At 36.8% G+C, this 19,210-nt stretch overlaps 1 protein-coding gene across 4 annotated transcripts in view; it reads left to right on the top strand.

The window, feature by feature from the left end:
- The window catches only part of MLO1 (Seven transmembrane MLO family protein), a 344,076-nt gene extending 325,631 nt beyond the window's left edge, over positions 1-18,445 (top strand). For 3 of the 4 annotated variants that reach the window (XM_089424734.1, XM_089424735.1, XM_089424733.1), the window contains 3 exons: positions 17,176-17,243; positions 17,695-17,755; positions 17,888-18,445. In XM_089424734.1, coding sequence (XP_089280860.1) covers positions 17,176-17,243; positions 17,695-17,755; positions 17,888-18,112 — 354 coding nt within the window. In that variant the 3' untranslated portion in view covers positions 18,113-18,445. Of the gene's footprint in view, positions 1-17,175; positions 17,244-17,497; positions 17,583-17,694; positions 17,756-17,887 lie in introns of all 4 variants that reach the window. The other variant, XR_016259154.1, reaches the window with a different exon arrangement.
- The last annotated feature ends 765 nt before the right edge of the window (positions 18,446-19,210 follow it).

Raw genomic sequence — 19,210 nt, 5'->3', positions numbered from 1 at the left:
CATCGATCCAAGGCTGGACGCGCGCCTTTAGAACTGCTTCTCTATGTCGCGCTGCGTCTACCTGCTCCTTAAGCGCTTTGGCCTGTTGCATCTGTGCGAGCCTCTGTGTAAGGGCCACCGTCTATGCGGTCCCTTTGATGTTGTCATACTGTTGTTGTAGCTCAAGCGCCTCTGTTTCTAAGCGCTGTATGTTCAGGTCCTCCTACAGAGTGGTGAGGACCTCGAACGATTCTTCCAACATTTTGGTGCAGTCCTTTGCTGCACTACTGATCTCCTCCATCCTCGTTGTAATGGCACTGGTGCGTTGTTCTCTCACCTCTGGAGGAGTTGAAGGCTGCGCCTTCAACGCAGCTCTGCTATCTGGAGGTTCAGCTCCAGCTGAACATGGCCATTTCTTCTCGCGCCTCGCCCACCCCTGTTGTTAACCTCTGGATGCGCACCTCTGCTGGTGCTTTTGCGCGCGGCTCTCCCTAGCCCATAGTTCTGCGGTAATCCCATCCTGCAGAACATAGAGCGTCTCCCGAGGGAGCGCAGCCATGTTGATCCCTATTCCTTTCAACGTACTGACCGTAGGCTTGTTGGCCTCATTTGTTGTAACTAGTGCCCCCTCTGGCAACACTATTGTGTTGGTCGTACGAATGCGCAGCGTTTCCTCGGCTGCAACTGTGCCTACTGTGAGGCTGGTCAAGAGAGTACCAGCCCGAGGAGTGTGCACCTGCAACTCCTGAATTTGTGCTCGGAGGGCCCCCAACATATCTGATTCTCCTTCACAAAGTTCTGGAGGGCCTCTGTGGTGACGTTGCACACCGTCTCTCCTATATCGTGCAGATCCCCCTCGGTAAGGGTGATCAGATCGATAGACATCTTAGACGCTTTTACCTTCTTGCACGACCCCACCTGCTCTCTTGGGCGTTGGCGCTTCAATTGTGTCGACGCTGTCTATGGGTCCGCATTGCCCTCCTCTATCTCTATTTCCATCTCTTGCTCCTCCTCAGGCGAAGGTGACTTCTGGCCCTCGCGCTCTGTTTCTGCTGCGACCTTCTGCTGTCTGCGCAGCGTCCCGTGCCTCTTGTGCCTTTGCTATTGCTGCTTCTTTTCTTCTCTTTTTCGCCAATTGTGCCACGCGTAGTTTTGCCTCCTCCTCCTTTTTCTGCGCAGCAGACTTTTCCACCGCGGAGATGTCTGGAGCGTGCCATTCCGGCGGCCACGTCTCAAGTACGTCGAAGATCACATCATCTGTGGCCATATATGGTAGTTCGTTCCACTTCTTTGTAGGGTCCTTGCGTGCCCTGAGGTAGATGTGATGAAAGTTCGCTTTAAACTCTACGAAACTTTGTAGGTTGTTGTAGACAATGGGTGATAACTACGGCTTGCGGTTAATCCCCATCCTGATGTTCATCTCCATAAACACCCAAAATATTTTACTGTTGCAAATGCGGTGCGCGTCTTTAGTAGCTCACAACGAATCGTACTTCACGGCCTCCGAGAGATCCCTTGCAATTATGGGGAACTGGCTGTCCTCAGGCAATTCCTCATCCGTTAGTACTATGGACAGCAGAAGCCATGCATAGTGGAAGGTTTTCCCTTGTTCCTGTGCCTCGCGACAATTCTCTAGGAACTCCTTGCCCAATGGACTTTCCCTGCAATTTTCAACCAAATCTTTGAAAAACCAACCTCATAACTCAATAACTAGCCTAATATCTTAAAACATAAATCTAAATCAGAAAGAGAGATCCCTCTTTGAAGCTGGAAGGGCTAGATCCCAGCTTTGCAAGTGGTTTTGTGGTTACCTCTAGGTTTCTCTCCATAGCCTAGGGAAATTATGGAGTGATAACATTCTAACGACCATACTGGGGAAGCATAACCTGATACAAGCTATATTATTTCTCCGGTAAACACTTTTTTTTCAAAGCTCAAAGTTGTTTCCGGTGTGTAACTGTGAAATAAAGGCTATTAAGGTTGTTTTTAACTTTTTCCACCTAGATTTGTACATATATCTATCTGTAAATAATCTATTAAAGATGTGGCTTCCAGAAAGATCTACACTAGATCCCATCCAAATCCTAACCCACGTAAAATTGTAAATAATCCTAAGAAACTTATTAGGAAGAAAGGTTTTACTAAGAGCCAAGCAAGCAATAATCCTTTGCCCAGAGTTAATTCTCTCCCTAAAACTTTCATAACTGTAGAGGATATTGAATTTGACTTACCTTTTGAGCACAGTCTTTTCTGAACCAAGTCAGAAAGTTTTGTCCCTGAGACAGCTTTTGATGAAAATGTTTTGAAACCTTATATCTCAACACATCAACCTGAAATTTCAGATTCTGATGAAGATGTTATAAAACAGTTTAATAAACTTGAAGATTTGGTGACTGAATTGAATCTAGTTGCTCAGAAATCATTTACTGATCAATCAACTATTTCTTCTTTTTTGGCCTCATCACCCACCCCTCTAGTGGTTTCTCTTATTTCCACTGTCCCTATTTCATCTACCGTCTTTACTACTTCTATACCAACTCAGCAGATCATAATCCCACTTTCTTTACCACCCTCAACATCCACATCAATTGTAGTTTCATCTTCCTCCCATTTACCAGTCATGGCAGCTCGATATGCCCCTCTTGTCTTACTAGGACAACTTCATGCCATGCCATAGGATTATCATAGTTGTATACCTCAATTTGATGGCACTGGGCCAATGACAACACAACAACGCATAGATAGAATGAATGACTATTCAAATTTACAAGAAGTCAATGAAGATGATGTAAAAATAAGGCTCTTTGCAGATCTCCCACAATTTCATCGAATTTTTCTCACAAGGTGGGAAGTAAAGAAGAATCCTCTTCAAATCTTGGCCAAATATGAGAGTATAAAGAGAGCTCCTGGTGAAACAGTTCAAGATTATTGCACTAAATTCAATATCATTTACAACTCTTTTCCAATAGCAATACATCATCCTCTAGGGCTAGCTCTTATCAAATTTTCAGATGGTTTTGATGTAGATATGTCTTATCAACTGAGCGAGATTCAATAATGTTTACAACTCTATTCCAACAACAATACAACCTCCACTAGGGCTAGATCTTATCAAATTTTCAGATGGTTTTGATGTAGATATGTCTTATCAACTGAGGGAGAGAAATCCTGCTACCCTAGAGGAAATGCAAAGGAATGTTGTTAGTGTGGAAGCAAATTTATTGGCTAAGAGAGCAAGGTTAAAGGCTGAAAGAAGAGTCACGATCAAAGAAGAGCCTTCTTCTTCTTCATCAGATACAAAGTTAGACACCTTAGTTAAAACCATGGAAAGAATGATGGAAAGGATAAGTTTGATTACAAGGGTCCACCAAGAGAAACTCAAGGGGGTCCTCAAATCAGAAATCCTAATTTTAGGATGAATCTACCCCAAATTAAACAGAGAGAGCAAAGAGGACTAGTTGATCAGCAACAAATTAGACCTCCATTCCAGGAGAATTATGCAAATGAAGAAGCTGAGATAGCTGAGGACCTTGAAGAAAATCAGATAAATCTATTTGGGGAAGGAGAAATAGAAAATATTTTCTTAACTAAGGAGGAACAAGATCTATTCTTGTTATCACAGCCATAAGTCATCCTTGCAGAGTCAGATGATTATAAAAAGGGATACCAAAATTCTATCATGGAGGTACACAAACAGTACAATTTGAGAAGTAAGAAGACTGCAGGAAACCTTCCCAAGAAGATTCAGAGTGATGCCCCTTCCACTAGCCAGGCAAAGGATGATTCTCAAAAATACGATGTAAGTATCAAAGAAGTAGAGAAACCTCAAACGTCTTTTAGTATTGAAAATGAATTAGTCAAGGTAAAAATTTCTATTCCTCTGATAGAATTGATTAACAAGAATGCATATAGATCTCAAGTCATGAAGGCATTAAAAATAGGGGAGGGAACAGACACAGTCAACTTAACTGATGACCAACCTAAATTATTGTTTGGACCTGAAGTTGAAGGGAAGTCTCAGGATGGTAGTGTGCCACCCTTCTATGTCAGTTTGAACATCCATGACTACATTCTACACAATTCCATGCTTGATTTTGGTGCTTCGCACAATCTTATGCCTAGAGTCATCATGGAAAAGCTAGGATTAGATATAACAAGACCCTACAAAGATTTATATTCTTTTGATTCTAGCAAAGTAAGATGCTTAGGTCTCATCAAAGATTTATGTGTGACTTTGGCCCAAATCCCAGCAAAGAGTGTGGTGATGGATATTGTAGTGGCAGACATACCTCCCAAATATGGAATGTTGCTATCGAGATCATGGGGAGAAAAATTACAGGGTACTTTGCAGATGGACATGACATATGCTACTATTCCTATTTTTGGTCAACAGAGAAGGTTGTACAGGGAAGCATTAATGAAATATATGGTAAGCAACCAAGACAAACCAAATAACTACCCCCTGTATTCTGTACATTCAGATATGGATTCCTTCATTCTATATAATGACATATGTGCAGAAGAGGAAGTGTCAGACTTGAAAACTGAATTGAGCAAAATAGAGGAGATGAAATTAGATGCTAGGAAAGAAGATGAAGAGGGTGAAGCCCTATGGAATATGGATTTTGATGGGGTAGTGAGAAAGGAAGGAGCAGGGGCAGGTGTTTGGGTCTCAAACTCACAAACAGGTATAGCAAAGGGATATTCTTACAAGCTCAATTTCCAATGCACCAATAATATAGCTGAGTATGAAGCACTGATTTTAGGACTATAACTTTTGAAGAGATCGGGAGCTAAAAAGATATATGTACATGGTGATTTAGAACTCATCATTAATCAAATCAAAGGTGAGTACTTGGCTAAACACCCTAGACTAAGGGCCTACATAAATGTTGTCTTGGATTTTCTGCAGTGTTTCCCAGAGTATCAGTTATCTCTGATTCCTAGGGGTCAAAATATCTTAGTTGATGCATTGGCTACTTCAACTAGTACTTGTAAGATGCCTTTTCATCCCAATAGAAAATTTGAGGTTGAAGTGAAGCATAGGTCAGCTGTCCCAGATAACATTAGATATTGGCAGGTTTTTGGTAGTGATAAGCAGGTAGAAAACTTTTTGTAGTTAAAAGAAGAATTTGAGAATGTACATATTGATGCAGATAACAACGTAGATAATGATATGAATGAAATAGTGTTGAACGAGACTAATGAAAATCTAGAAGAGCTTGAGGTCTTGCAATGGAAAGACAATGTGTTGTCGGGGGGTTTGGTACCATTAGAAGAGTTGTTTGATTTTAATGATGTGGCTAAAAGGCCAAAGATAGATCCTGTAGGAGTTGAGGTTGAAGACTGTAATATAGGTACTGAGGAAAATCCTAAGATTGTAAAGTTGTCTAAGTCCTTGCCTTCCAACGAAAAACAGAAGTACATTGATCTACTAAAAGAATATTCTGATGTGTTTGCTTGGGGTTATGAAGATCTAAAGGCATATGATACCAGTATCATATAACATACCATTCCCATCAAAGAGGACCAAAAACCTCTCAATCAAAAATTAAGGAGGGTAAATCCAGTTTTGTTACCCTTGATAGAAAAAGAGGTTAAAACATTTTGATGCCAAAATCATTGTGCCTTTAAGATTTTCAAAATGGGTGTCAAAACTAGTGCCAACAAGGAACAAGACAGGGGAAATAAGACTATGTGTAGATCTCAGGAATCTGAACAAAGTGTCTCACAAAGTTAACTACCCTCTACCTAAAATGGATCATATTTTATAGAAAGTAGTTGGTTCCAACAAAATTTCTTTGCTCGATGGTTTTTCAAGATATAACCAAATTCTGGTACATCCTGATGATCAGCATAAAACAAATTTCACAACACCTTGGGGAACCTTTATGTATGTGAAGATGCCCTTTGGCCTTATGAATGCAGGGGCCACTTTCCAGAGAGCAATGGATATTGCTTTCACAGATGAGAAGGATAGATTTATTGTGATTTATTTAGATGACATTATTGTATTCTCCAAAACAGATGAAGATCACCTGCTTCACTTAAGGATAGTTTTTGAGAAATGCAGGAAATATGGTATTTCCTTGAACCCCAAAAAGTCTCTTTTTGGTTTAGAGGAAGGAAAACTACTTGGTCACATTATTTCAAAGGATGGTATCAGAATAGACCCTAGCAGAGTTGAAGCCATAATGAAGATTGATCCTCCCAGGAACAAAAAAGAAATTCAGTCTTTCATTGGCAGGATAAATTTTCTGAGAAGATTCATCCCAAACCTAGCCGAGATTTTGAGAGCAATCACAAACATGTTGAAGAAGGATACTGAAATAAAATGGAATAGTGAGGCTAAAAAATATTTCAGTGAGGTGAAAGTAGCTTTGACATGTGCTCCTGTTTTAATTAGCCCTGATTTTACTAAAGATTTCATGATTTTTTCTTTTGCATCAGAGCACACTATTGCAGCAGTTTTGTTGCAGAAAAACAAGGAGGGACATGAACAACCTATAGCATTCTTCAACAAAGCTTTAAGAGATGCCTCCTTGAAGTACAATATCATGGAAAAACAAGCTTTTTCTTTAGTAAAGGCTTTGAAGGACTTCAGAGTGTATATTCTACATTCCCACATAATTGCTTTCGTTCCAAGTGCAGTGGTAAAAGATATCCTCACTCAAACTGATCTAGATGGGAAAAGAGGAAAATGGATTGCAGTGATTTTAGAATATGACATTGAAATAAAGCCTACTAAACTCATCAAAGGTCAAGGACTAGCCAAATTGATGGCTGAGTCAAATTTTCATGCACTAGACATAAATTTTGTAGCTTCTCTAGATGAACAACAAGATATGGCGACTCCATGCTGGCTTGACCAAAACCAAGGCTAGATTTATGAAACTAAAAGCTGTAAAGTTCTGCATTTTGAATCAAGCTTTATATTGGAAGGATGCTGGAGGTATTTTGCTGAATTGTTTATTGAAGGATGAAGCAGATAAAGTCATGGAGGAATTTCATCAAGGTGACTGTGGAGGACATTTATACTGGAAAGCCAATGCCAACAAAATCTTGAGAGCGGGTTTTTACTGGCCTACCTTGTTTGAAGATGTTCATAAAAAAGCTTCAACTTGTCATCAATGTCAAATTTTTGAAGGCAAGAGAAAACTCCTACCTCTACCCCTGAAGCCTATCTTAGTGGAGGTGCCTTTCTAGCAGTGGGGTTTGGATTTTATTGGAGAAATTCACCCAGGTTCTTCAGCTCAACACAAGTGGATCCTAACAACAATAGACTACTTCACCAAATGGATAGAAGTAGTCCCAACCAGACAAGCTACAAATTTTGTCATCATTCAGTTCATTGAAAACCATATTCTCTCCAGGTTTGGTTGTCCCCACAAAATTATTACAGATAATGCTGCAACTTTTAAATAAAAAAGGATGATTGATTTTTGTAACAAGTATCATATAGTGTTAGGTCATTCTACTACCTATTATCCCTAGGGAAATGGGTTAGCTGAATCCTCTAACAAGTCATTGGTGAACATCATAAAGAAACTACTACAAGAAAACAAGAAATCCTGGCACAAGAAATTAATAAATTCCCTATGGGCTGATAGGATAAGCACAAAGAAATCAATTGGAATGTCACCTTTCCAATTGGTTTATGGAGTGGATGCAGTTTTTCCTATTTCCCTAGGAATTCCAGTGTTGAAATTGTTGCAGGAAGAGGAAGAAAAACCAAATGATGCCCAGAGAAGGATCAATCAATTGATACATTTGCAACAGACTAGAGAAGAGGTTTACAACAATACATAGGTCATTCAAGAGAATTCATGACAGGAGGATTAAAGCAGATGATTTTCAGCTAGATGATATTTTTTTAAAGTGGGATGCCAGGAATGAAGAGAAAGGGAAACATGGGAAGTTTGACAATTTGTGGAAAGGCCCTTACAGAATTGCAGTTGTCTGTGGAACTCATGCATTTTTGTTGGAAGATCTCACTGGAGAAACATTGCCCAGAGGACCTGTTAATGGCAGGTTGCTCAAGCACTATTTCACTTGAAGTCAACTAGTAACAAACACATCATTGTATATATCATTTTAATATTTTAAATACTACAAGTGTGAGTGGTTTTTCATCAGGAATTGAAGCCCAGAGTGAAGGCCCTAAGTTCAGATGAGTTGCTGCTATATTTTGTTTGATTTTTCAGTTTACAGAGGTTAGTCTCAGTTTGGTGATAAACCTATTTTCCCAATGGAGAAGGCTACTAATCTACGGTGTTCTTGACACCTCACAGGGAGGGTATCGTCCCCATTGGAGCCAATGTTAGGGTCCTATAAATATAGGAGTCATGTATTTTCAATAAGTGTTTATCCCATTGGGATATTGTAAATGTTTATTTTATCATTTCAAGATTGTTATGTTGAAAATAAAAAGAAAAAGAAAAATGAAAAAAGAAAATAAAAGGGGAATAAAAAAATAAAAGATTAAAAACTTTTAAAAATATATATAATAAAGGCCCCCTATAGCAAGCCAGTTAAAATGTTGCTTTTCGAATTAATTAGAAAAATTTGTATTATCTAAAAACTTTGGTTAAAATGTTTTTTTGGCATGATATGACATTTTTGTTGTGTTGTTATAAAATGGGTGCATGTATCGATGGTCAAGATCTCGTCTGCCAGGATCAACGGCGACAGGGACTTTTCGGACCCTCGGCACGCTCGACAGTTAACGGAAAAGGGGGGGGGGGGTCCCAAAAAGAAGATTCCGCCAAAACTCCGAAGGCAACGTGTCAACTCTTGGGCTTTTTCGGGGTGTCCCCTCCCAAAACAGTTGACCGCTCACACCCCCCCTGAAGAACCGCGCGTCCGCACGTCAACTCCACCTATTTCCCCCGCGCCATTTGTCCTTTCTCTGCCTTCCAGGTCACTGCCACCTCATCCCTCTCCACATCAACATCTCTCTGTACCACCTGACTGTTCAAACGTTCAAATTTACCCACCAATTGAACGTTGGGCATTTAATCCTTCCCGCTACATTGATCCGTTACGAATTAATGTTTTTCCCCCGCACCTAAAACGGTTAATTTTCCATTACAATCCCTCACCATTCCCTTTATAAACCACCACAGGGGCCGACCTTTCTTCCCTTTCATGATCTTATTCTATGTGCAGGTAGTTGCAGGGTGAAATTACAGTGAGCAAGCATTGTTGTCAGTTGTTATCCCAGCGAGATACATTCAAATTGCAAACCGGGTGACCCGTTTCTTGATCATCCTTAGTTCACAATGTCTACGCAGAAGGGAAAGGGAAAAATGGTGGAAGAAATCCCGATGATTCCCCCAGTCCCAGACCTTGACAAAATACCTTTGATTGACACCCAATTCAAGATTGCTGAGACTGATTGTGAGTTCGATTTATACGAACTTCACAATTGGGCGAAGTAGAAATACCTCGACCATAGCGATGATTTGAGCATCTGGGAATCCTTTCTCCCCCAATTCATTTTCCCCCAAACCCATTTCTTCCTTGAGTTATCCACTTGGTGCCACCTCTGATACCTCCCTAGCAAGAAACCAATCATTGCTCAAAACAATGAAACTATCTTCTCTGTATCTCCCGAAAGCATTTGTTAGGCTTTATAAATAAATCCCCAAGCATCTCTGCATCCCTTTTTCGCAGACTCATTGATGGAATTATACAAACAACTTACCTTTCCACAAAGAGCTCATATTTTTGAGTGTTTCCTCCCTAAAAATGCTGACTTACCTAGAAAAAACCCCCCATACCCTGTTTCCATTTTCCTAGAAATGTCCAAACAAGTAAATTCAATGGTCACTCGACTGCTTGGTTACAATTCAAACCAATGGGTAGATGAAGTAATTTTAGGATTCCTGTCAGTTTTCTTAGTAGGGCAAAAGCCTTCAGTTTTGTTCAATTACAGTAAATTCTTATCTAATGCCATCCATGAGCAGTTTATGAAATTCAAAGCTGAAGGAGCATTCAAGTATCAGTCAGTGTTAGTGTATCTCATGTTATATTATTAGGCAGATAGATTCAAATTCCAATTGCAGAAGATGGACGAGCAGGGCAACCCTTTGTCAGTTATCCATTGGACTTCACTGATTAGAAGGAAAGGAATACACCTATACAGATTTTGTGGACCAATTTCTTCACACTTCTCTATGTTATGCAGTAACATCATAACAAGGATATCTCCAAAAATCAAGAAAGTCTTACACCTTTAAGAACAGTCAAAGGTTGGAGACTAGTATTTATACCAAAACTACACAGAGATAAGGATTTATGGATGTGAACTCCCTCCATATTGCCTACCCATGTTTGTACCAGTGAGGATATTTTCTTTAGAGTATGTTAAACAGATGCTTAATATGGATGAGCTACATTTTGTATCTAACAAGAAAACATCACAATTCAAACTAAAAGCACAAGTGGGCCCTTACATTGTGAACTCTAGAGCAACAACAAAGAAGGTGGAGATAGTCTTGAAACAGATGAAGTTCAAACTTAGTTTTACATGGTCCTATGATCCCTTGGGAGTAATCTCTACGCTGAGGGTTGAACAAAAATTTACCGCTTATACTCATACACCAAGGCCCGAGATAGAACAATATGCAAACCAAGAGGAATGGGTAGAAAACACCTTGCAGGAAGCTGAGGAACAACTAGTTACTCAGTCATCAGTACTGACTCTCATCCCTAAAGATAAAGAAAGCAAGAGGCCAAGGAAAAGTATGTCACCTACCAACTCAGAGACACCCACTGCAAATTTTCTTGTTTTTAAGAGAAAGAAGAAGGATCAACAGTCCACAACCAAAACATATAGTAGAACCCTCAGGTGATCAACATTCTGGAAGAATCTTCAAAAGAAAGGGATACCCAGGAGCAGACAACTTTAGTGTTGACGGCACTCCAACCACCTCACTTCCCTATATAGAAGAAATAACTCAGTCTCTTGTTTCTTCTACTTCTCAGGCTCCACCACAACAAAGTATTTTTGCTAGGTATAGAGAAATCAAATTAAAGAATGAAGCTCTTAAAGCTTCAACATACTCATAATTCTGGAAACAAACTGCGATTACTCAGTACAGGCTGTTGTCTGCTTTTGATTCAGAAAAGGGGCAATTTTAAATGGCGTTTTTGGAGCCCAAAGTTGCAACCCCCAAGGCTGTTGAAGATTATAAAGCCTCGGTATTTTAAGTTGACACTAAGCAGGTCCATGCAATCGATCAAATTGATTTGCATAAGTAGGCATGAGAAATGATTTGTTCTACTTTGACCAGCTCTGCCATGGTTGTGTCAAAATTACAGGCTTCATTGAACAATGTGCACTCACAGCTCAAAATTGAGAGGATGTCTTATATGGCTAAAGATACTAGAATCATAACGCTAGAAGAATTAGTTGTTAAACTAGGATATGATCCTAGTGATGTCAAGGGAGTAGAGGAAGTGATTAAAATCAAGAATGTTGACTTTAAGCTCTTAGAAAACAACTTAAGCTCCCTACTACAGAACACCCCTAGACCAAAGAAGTCACAAGTTTGGAGATGGAGAAAGAGAAGTTGTTTACTTTAGTGGTGGAGCAGAATGCTCAAATACAAGACATGGAGGCACTACTAAAGGAAAAGGAAAATGGGAAGCAACAGGTACATCAACAACAAAGAATATAGTTTAGCCCCTGTCACAGATATGAGTTTCAAATCCCTTAGAAAGGCTGACTCAAGCTTTGGGGGAATTGTCATTAACAAGCAGAGAAGTAGAGAAACTGATAGCAACTTTGACCAAGATGGAGGAGAACAAAATAAAGGCAGATAATGCATACTTGGCAGAAGTGTAGAAGAACTTCAAGCTCATTCAACAAATTCAGAAGTATGAGGACTAGTCTTTTATCATTCAGATGTTAGGGGAGGCAAAGAGCAGCATTTGGCATAACATCAATGCCAACATTATAGATTTATGGCCCTCCATTCAAATCATTTTTGAACAGGAGGAATTGGTACGAAGAGTGAAGATAGTAGTAGATCAGACAAGAGCTGACATTGAGCATAGACCAGAAGAAGCGCACAAAATTATCAGGATGTTGAATTCTAAAACCAGAGAAGAATTGGAGGAGCTCAATATCCAGGACAAAACATAAGTAGTGATGGAAGTCAAAAGAGTTTTGACTAAAAAGAATTTGATGGTACAGTTGGAAAACAAATACAAAGAGCTAGAGCTACAAGTAAAGAGATTCAATAAAAATTTTCTGCACTACAGGAAAAGGGACTTCCAGAGCTCATAAACTCTAATGGAAAATTGATTCCATTAGAGAGTTATCAAGAAAAATTGTGCAACATTGCTGCAGATGTATCAAAGTTTGCAAAAGCAAAGGGAATCATTAGTGTAGAAGATTTCCTACAAGGCCTGCAACATGATTTGAATATACAACACGAAATTCATCATTTGTTTGTAAATAGACCAACTTTCCAAATTTGCACTGAAGTGGATGACAAATTTAGGAGCATGGTGAATTTTTCAATCCCACATGAAGACAGTTGGGACCAAATATTGGAGTTGGTCAAGCAAACATAAAACGAAGACCTACATTTTTGGCACAAAAGCAGAGGCAAGGAGCGAAAAAGGAGCACAATTGGAAACAAATTCCCTAAAAAATTTCAACAGACAAACGAATTTGTCCAAGGCTTCTATTTTTTAGTTATGTTTTAGAGAAATATGTAATTTTGTTAGAATATTTGTTGTAATGAATTCCTTTTGGAATCTGAAAGTAGTTTAGCAGAAAGTCTATAAGTATGTTGTAAAAAGGCTTAAGAAGTGGCGAAACTTGTATGAAGAAAGAAGCCATATTTTGATGTAAGTTGTGCATTGTACTGAAGTGATCAATTTGCAATAATACAAGCAGTTTTTGTTCCAAGATTCTTGTGTCAAGCAATTGGTGATGTACTTTCTCAGGTGAATTTGTTATTTTCTCAGTTTTCTATATGTTTTTTTGTCTCTATTGCTTCAAGAAGATAAAGGGCCGAACTTGCTTAAGTGTACTCTGCTCTGGCTTGTAAACAATATCAATGTTTTCATTTTGATGTTTAGTATATAATTCATCCCAGCATGCTCTATATTAAATTGAACTTAAAAGTTAAATCATATTCATCCTATCCACATCACAGATACTTTAAAAGATCCAAAAGTTTGTGTATCCTGCCCTGTTACAACTGATCTATCATTTTTGTGTTTGATCACCCAAAGGCTCACGACTCCATGCCCAATGGACATTCCCTGCAATTTTCAACCAAATCTTTGAAAAACCAACCTCGGAACTCAATAACTAGCCTAATATCTTAAAACATAAATCTAAATTAGAAAGAGAAATCCCTCTCTGAATCTAGAAGGGATAGATCCCAGCTTTGCAAGTGGTTTTGTGGTTACCTCTAGGTTTCTCTCCCAGCCTAGGGCAATTATGGGGTGATAACACCATCCATCTTTGGAATTTTTCATTTTCTTTCATTTGTGGGGACTAAAGGGACCAAGCATGGCCTACAATAAAAGGCTTAGGAATTAGGATACCATTTATATAATCATCACATGCCCTATAGGGCTTTGGGACTAGCATCTCGTTGGTCTTACAATGGTATTTCCATGGAAAACATACAGGTAACATGGCCCAACTGATTATCCTGACTCTATTTCATCTCATCTGGCTTTGAGGAGGAGATTATGAACGTTGCTGTATATACTTTTCCAGTATTTCTATACAGATCTTTGTCAATATCTTTTCATAAATTTAAGACATTTTGTGAAAAAGAAGAAGGATTTTAAACAAAATGTTAGCTGCTTGTGAAGCTATTAATACCTTCCATGCATAAAACTCTGGGTTCCAACACAATATTTATGTGGTAAATGAGTGGATCGTTGATTCAGATTTAATAAAAGCATAGAAAAGTTAGATAATCAATCTGAACATGGTTTTGGCATTGGAAACCAGAGTAGTTCTTACTTCTTTGCAGTGTTTTCAGTGGTATTTTCATTCTGTGTTCATAGGGTTTAGATCTTAGATGGGATTTGGTTTTGACTTTTGTAGGAGTGGCCTTGCGGTCCCATTGTGTGTTGACACTTTGTACTTAGCATTTTCATTGACCTATTTGTGGTTGTTTTGTTGGACATTAATAAAATTATCTTATCTTATAAGCCTGAAATGTAGAGATATAGACTTCATATAGAAAGAAATAAATTATTTTAACGTCCACTACGCTAAAGATAGCCTATGGGACAAATTGCTTCTTCATCTGCTTGATGTATTCGGCCTTTTTTTTGTGAAGCTTCAAAATAAATGCTCCAAACTTCTTGACAAACCCATCGCTAAATAGATTATCCCAAGAGCTAGCTACCAGCGTATCTGCATAAATTTCCGTGTTGTCTTTGAAGGCCTCACATTCTAAAATGAAATGATTTTCTGTTTCCACTTTTTTGGAAGAACAGAAAAAGCATACTCTTTCCTTCCGCACTTCCTTTGGCTTTTTCTAGCGCCTTGTTTCACATTGGAGTTGATGAGAATTAGTCCTTAACTGAGCAGTAAGAATTTTGGCTCTCCAAGAGATATTGGCCTCTATGTATGCTTTTGGTTGATGACTATGAGTGGGATTAAACACTTCAATATAGTAATTTTTCTTTCTTCCTAGCTCCTTATCTCAAGTACGCTTGTGGAACTTTTCCATAACAAAAGCTTTTATCTCTTTGTTGTTTATCAAACACACGTTCAAGCAAATACCCTATTTACTAAGCCATTTGTTATTTTGTTGCATCCAAGTTTTTTTTCTCTTGCACAATCTATCATTAAAGACAACCTTAGGTCATCTACCCTCTTCCATTTGCTCAATTTTTTTTTAAATGCCTTAAGACTCGCACCATAGAAATTGCTTCAATAGGAGCAGTCCCTGTTTCACTTAACAAGATATCATAAGGAACTGCACTTTTAATCTTAAATTTGTTTGTAATCAAACGCTTCTAAATTTTCTCAATTTATCTCCACTGCATGTTGGATGTATTGTTGGCCCATAGTTCACAACCATAGAGAATCACCAGAATCACTAGAAGCCCAAAAAGATTTTGAGTGGTTTTCCAGTCCCATAACTCTACCTCTCTACACCTATTTTGAAAAGCATAAAATGCTTTCCATCCCCCCAAAGTTTTTTTCTTTCTACAACCATTCCAGCTTAGATTTTTGTTGAAGTCAATTGGGATTATTTTTCCCAATGAACATTAGTTCTTCCCTCCTTGAAACCATGAAGTCGGCCTTTTTCTTGCTTAATAACTGCTTGTAAGCTTTGAGCTTTATGTTATCCTTGTTTGACTATTTGCACATTCTCTTTTCCTTTTTGCATTCCTCGTCAAACCAAGCATTAACCGGAAAGCAATTTGTTTCAGACCTCTTTTAATGGTAATTTATTCAAAAGTAATACCTGTCCACATTTAGAGTTTAGGGTGGATGGATGCTAACCTGATTATGTTTTTTGTTAATGGAAAACCTGTGAGCAATTTATGAAACCGACGTTTCGGACTAGCTAGGTGAGTCCATCATCAGGGCAATAAGATCTGTATTTTGATAAGAGAGAGTCGAGAAAATTAAGAAGCTATTAATAGAAGAATAGAAAGATATATCTTTAGCTTATGATGTCGGCTTAATTGATTTACATTTATTAATTAATTAATTAATTAATTTTTTTAATCAATATAAATATATATATATATATATATATATATATATATATATTATATAATATTTAATTATTTTTTAATTAATAAAAGAATTTTATTTAAAAGACTTATGTATAAATATTTTTTTATGTTATTTAAAATTGTGTGATATGTTATATATTAATTAATTAATTAATTTTTAATTAATTAATTAATTAATTTTTAATTAATTTAATTTAATTTTTTTTATTTTATTTTTTGAAATTAACTTAAATTAATAAATAAATTTTATATAAAAGATTTATATATAAATATTTTTTATGTTATATAAAATTATGTGATATGCTATATATTAATTAATTGATTAATTATTAATTAATTTAATTATTTCTTTTTTAGAATTCAAAATTAAATTAAATTGATAAATAAATTTTATCTAAAAAGACTTATAAATAAATATTTTATGTTATTTAAAATTATGTGATATGTTATATATTAATTAATTAGTTAATTTTTAATTAATTTAATTTTAATATTTATTTCAATAAATATTTTATATGTTATTTAAAATTATGTGATGATGATGATGATGGTGGTGGTTAACGTCCGCTGAGACCAAATAATGATCTATCGGACCTAAAAAGACAAATTATTTATTTTGATTTAAGATTTTATTCCTATGCTCAAAAAGCTTGGAGAGAAGCCTCCCGAGCTCACTATAATTTTGGCATTGTAAAAGGCTAGGAAGGTCAGTATTGTAACAAAGGTTGTGAAATTGAGATCTAATGTGGTTGTATGCTGGGCACTCTAAGAGGAAGTGGTTTTCATCCTCGATGCTCCCATTCTCACAAATATGGCAGATCCTTTCCATCCATGGCGTTTTAGGAACTACCCAGCGGCCAGTTTCGCTATGGAGCTCATGAGAATTCGTTCTAATCTTTGCTATATTAATTTTCTTTTTTGAGCTAGTTAGAATAGAGAGATACTTTTGATCTTCAAGGGTGGGGTTGATGACCTTCTTATAATAATTTAATTTTCTTTTAGACGCTAAATCTTTCTCACACCACAATTTTTCTTTGAACTTAGAAGTAACAATATCTTTAATGTTATTTATGTTTTGCAAAGCATCATTCTCATTGATCTCCCAATAGTTTAACCAGGCCCTTGTGTCCTTATGCCATCCTAGGTTAATTTAATTTTAATATTTATTTCAATAAATATTTTATATGTTATTTAAAATTATGTGATATGTTATATATTAATTAATTAGTTAATTTTTAATTAATTTAATTTTAATATTTATTTCAATAAATATTTTATATTGATGCAAGTTTCTCAATAAAAAATATCTTGTCTTCTGTGGTAAACAGAGTTTTTAAATTTTTTAAATATCTTGTCTTCTGTGGTAAACGAAGTTTTAAATTTTTTTACATTACTGAGGTTAGTTCATTCATGCAACAATTTATGCATATCGTATTTGATGGATGTTATGTGCAGACAACTTACGGTTTTGGATCGTGCATTATGGGGAAAATTGGCTTTATAATTCCAAGGCTTGTAGTCGGGTACGCGTTCGCTAGTTTATATTGAAGTGAATTGGTGGTTATGTGCTCAAATATTATTGAATAGGTGTTGAAAATGATAGTAATATGCATAAAAGGGATGGTAACAAAAACAAGCATGAATCAGTCCTGCCCTTTGGATTCGTCAAATCCCTTGCTCTGATTGTAGGCAACATTGTTATTTTCATGGTAAGCATTTAAAGGTAATATAAACTGGAGGAAATGCAACTTAATTAATTCCTCTAATGCACAATTAGGGCATTCAGAGAGGACACAACTATAAATAACTATGGGGAATTCTTTTGTTAGTGGTATAGAGTGATGGTGATCATCTATAGTCGAGTAAGTTATAATTGATGAACAGACATTTTCAGCTTCCGAAATGAACTTGCTTACAATGAATATCATCCATACATGACAGAAATTGAATATGCGATTGTCTGATGCTCTACAGGGTAGTTATTCAAGTCCTTTGCAGCTACAGTACCCTTCCACTCTATGCCCTTGTTACTCAGGTGAATTATGGTCCAATTTTGATCATTTGGTTCCTAAGTTGTAATTTGTTTTACTAATACTGTTACTACTTTGAAAGGAGTACTTTTTGGAGTCAAAGTATTCACATGTTGCTCTTTGCTTTTATCCCTCAGATGGGTACCTCATTCAAAAGGGCAATTTTTGAGGAGCATATTCATCAGGGAATCTCTGTATGGCAGAGGAAGGCCAAGGCCAAGGCCAAGGAAAGATCAAGTAACAAACCTGAAGATGATGATAAAGGGAGCGTACAACTACTCAAGATCAATGGCACATCAATTCATGGTTCTGAAACAACAGAATGTTCAGAGACCACAATAGACATACCAAAATCATCGTAAAAATAAAATCGGAAATCTTCTTTTTGAATTAGCTCTAAAATGTGAATTACCATATCAAAAGAGATAAAAATGTCGCAAATTTACTTGTATCAGAGATTTTTGTTTGTGAAAAAGGTCTACAACGAAACCTCAGATGTGGTGTCTGCTTTATATGAAATATAGAATGCCGAAACATTATCCCTAATTGTAAAATGTAAGCGAATTTTGTTCCTTGAAGGCCTCTTGAGGTATTTACCGAGTTTATGGTTTGCTCTCTTAGAGAGGCACTAAGGAGATTTTTTGGAACGAACTTTTGTTAATTGAAGTCTACACAAGCTATTTTAATTTTTTTTATAGTTTTCCGTCTGTTAGAGAAAGGCACTAGTATGATTTTTCTAATCAATAACCCTTGTTTTTTATGGAATGGATACGACTGAGTTAACTTTATGAAGTCAAACTGTAGTGGGTCATTAAAGTTCACTCTTTAAGCACCACAACTCTCCTTGTAATCATTTTCCATATACGCTTTGATCTGAGAAGTGTCTTCTAATTAAGGATAATGTTGTAATAAGGATTAATACAAAATATTAGATGAAATTTGAAGAAAAAGCTCTTCTTGCTTTGAAAACTAAAGGGCCATTTTGTTTTAAATTGAGCCCATTGATCCTTCTTTAAGCTTTTTTAACTATCGCAAACTGGTTTTAAGTCAAATTGTACGCATGTCTATTTTCATGAATCCTCTTCTATACTCATTTCATATATACAACTAGTTAGGTGTTTTTCTCGTGTGCAAACATTGTTTTTTTTAATTATAAATATATGCAAGTATATTTATCAATCACATGCATACTCAAAATTATCTTAGGAACCATAACAATGATCACATTTCCCTAAGAGCATTGTTGAAAATTGACAATTCAGGGATGAATTTCCTTATCTGAAATCTCTTTTTTGACAAATCTGGAGTGACTTTCTAAAATAGAAAGTCATGTCTAGCATCTCAAGTATGACTTTCTAAAAATAGTAAATCATCTTGCATCAATTGGTAATCAAGTATAGTTGATGGAAAATCACTTAACTTATCATTAATCAATCCCAATAGCTCAATCTCAATTTAAT

Source organism: Pinus tabuliformis, chromosome 4_2, assembly GCF_031772625.1.
Source record: "Pinus tabuliformis cultivar Carrire ecotype Pingquan chromosome 4_2, CPIR1, whole genome shotgun sequence".
NCBI lineage: Eukaryota > Viridiplantae > Streptophyta > Pinopsida > Pinales > Pinaceae > Pinus > Pinus tabuliformis.
Note: the sequence above shows the minus strand (reverse complement) of the source record. Positions and strands in the feature narration are given on the sequence as shown.